We start from the raw sequence: 2,349 nt of genomic DNA, 5'->3' as shown, positions 1-2,349 counted from the left end.
CACGGGCATGATCAACGAGGAATTGGTAACCAGCCAGGAGGTGCTGGCTTCCAGGCCGGTGCCACCAAGGAGACGCGCGCGGGTTGCTCCGGGGGCTGCGGAGCTCTCTGTGCCCGCCATCGTGGTGGGCAGCGTGCCGGTGGCGGCAGCAGGGCAGCCAGCTGGTAATAGCTGGGATTTGCCTCCAACAAGCCCTGAAAAGGAGAGCCCTGGGGACCCTCTGGCAGCGCTGCCTTGTGCCACGCCGGAGGAGCTCGCGTCCGGGGCCCGACGCAAAATATACCTGCCAAAAGCCAAGCATGCAGGGGAGGAAGAGGAGACAACCCCGGAGAGCCCAGGGCACGCGAGGAGTCCTGCTGTTTCACCACGACAGTCCAGGAAGAACGCGGCCCTGCTGCAGGCACCTGCCCAGGCTCCGTCCTCGCCCGCAGAGCAGCGCTCGCCGACCCTCACGAGGAAGATGGCCACGCTGGAGGTTCCTAAGCTGTATGAGGAGCCCACAGGTGACAGCGGTGGCGAGCAGGAGGTCCCTGAAGATGCTAAGCTGGAAGCACAGCCAGCAGAGTCCAAGAGAGCAAATAACCCCTTCAAAGGTGAGGGAAGAGGTGATCCCCATGGAGCACGTCTCCTTGTTGAGGCTGGTCAGCCGAGCCGGTGAGAGCCACCTGGGCCACACGACTAGCTTTCAGCATCGCCCTTTGGCCGCGCGAGAGCCGAAGGTCCACCCCAGGGCTGCTTTCCTGGCGCAGGGAGGGTGGACGAACGTGGGAGGTGGAGCGCAGCACTGAAGCTGGCTGGCTCCACAGCTTGGACTTCCCTGGCCAGAGGAATCACATAACCCTCCTGTCCTTGGTCTCCGTGTCCTCCTCTTGCCTCGTGCCGCTCCCGTGGGTGCCAGTGGGGTGCCCACTCCTTTCCCACCAACACGGTCCATGCTAATTTGATTCTTTGTGGCATCAATTTAGGAAAGGCCCAGCCTCGGTGCTGCAGTGCTTGCGGGGTGCCCTCACAGGGCTCTCCTGAGGGTGACCCCGGTGAGTCCCTGCCTCAGTGGGTAGATGTTTCCTCCAGCCCCTCATGGTGTTTCCCTGCGTGGCCTCTGGCCAAGCCCCACTAGGAGCTGCGGTGCTGTGCTGCTGAATGAGTCCGTGCTGCTCCCACCCCACCATGTGTATCCCAGCAGAGCCCTGAGACCTTCCCCAGGAAGGCGGTGTTCCCCCAGGCTGGGTGGATGTGCGTGCAATGCCCCACCAAGGTCCTGAGCAGTGGCGCAGGGGATGGCCAGCCCGGCCGCGGGGCTGCAGCCAGCACCTCGTGTCTCACAGCGCTCTCTGCACTCTGTCCTCAGCTCCACAGGTCATCCGCAAGATCCGGGCAGAACAGTTTTCTGACGCATCGGGGAACCTGAAGCTTTGGTGCCAGTTCTTCAACATTTTGAGCGATTCCAAGCTGACATGGTACAAGGACGAAATCCCCATAGCAGAAGCCGAAAGAAGGTAACCTGCAGCTCAGTGTCACTCTGGTCCTCAGGCATAGCCCCCGGTGCACGCGATAAACCCAGCTCCCTGCACCTCCCCGGGGGAAGGTGCCCCTCTGTCAGGGCTGTGGGGGAGGCTGGTCGTGTGGCACAGTCCGCTGGGGAGGGAAGGACCGTCCACCTGGGGAACTGCTGCCCAGCTTGTCCTGCTGATGCTCCGTCTGGAGCCCTCAGGGCTGGTGCTTTGAGAGGCCGAGCTCCGGCGAGGGCCGGGAAGGTTCTGCGCCTGCCTTGGAGGTTGAGAGCTGGATGCGAGCTGCAGAGCTGGGGCCCCACCTGATACACACGAGGGTGGCGGCTGTGCCGGGCGTTCTGCACGCTGCACCGAGCAGGCGTTCCCGTGCAACCACCACTGGCAAGAACCAGCGGGGACAGAGCAGCTCTGGCCGCTCCCTTGCTGTCCCGTGGCGCTGCCCTGGCACGGGGAGAGCGTATTTGGACAGGGGGTGGTTTCTCACATCATGGGTGTGTCTCTGGGTGCGTTATGGAGAGCAGCCTGTTCTCAGGCCCAAGGGAGCTTGTGTGGGGAGGTTATCCATGCTGGACAGGATGTGCCTGATGCCCTTGAGCGTCCCCTGAGCTCCCGTTACAACGAGCAGGCAGAAGGAGGTGCCTTTGGGGCAGAAACGACCTCCTGCAGCAGATCCCTGAGCGAAGCCCCAGTGGCCAGTGCCTCCAAGCTGACCAGAGCAGAGCCTGCTCGGGCTGAGGGTCCCACCTCCCCCTTGCTGGTTCACATGGGGGCAGAAACAGGCCTTTGGTTCTTCTGGAGATCCATCTGCCCAGTCTGTGGCCACCTTGGCCGGAGGAAC

General features: G+C 63.2%; 1 protein-coding gene across 1 annotated transcript in view; it reads left to right on the top strand.

Moving 5' to 3' along the window:
• The window catches only part of ALPK3 (alpha-kinase 3), a gene marked incomplete at both ends in the record, with an annotated part of 12,116 nt that overhangs the window by 6,348 nt on the left and 3,419 nt on the right, over positions 1 to 2,349 (top strand). The window contains 2 exon segments of the mRNA XM_010134274.1: positions 1 to 593; positions 1,349 to 1,496. The exon segment at positions 1 to 593 is cut by the window's left edge and continues 39 nt beyond it. Coding sequence (XP_010132576.1) covers positions 1 to 593; positions 1,349 to 1,496 — 741 coding nt within the window.

Source organism: Buceros rhinoceros, unplaced genomic scaffold, assembly GCF_000710305.1.
Source record: "Buceros rhinoceros silvestris isolate BGI_N320 unplaced genomic scaffold, ASM71030v1 scaffold23664, whole genome shotgun sequence".
Taxonomy (NCBI): domain Eukaryota; kingdom Metazoa; phylum Chordata; class Aves; order Bucerotiformes; family Bucerotidae; genus Buceros; species Buceros rhinoceros.
The sequence above is the reverse complement of the archived record's forward strand: the minus strand, read 5'-3'. Positions and strand labels throughout refer to the sequence as shown.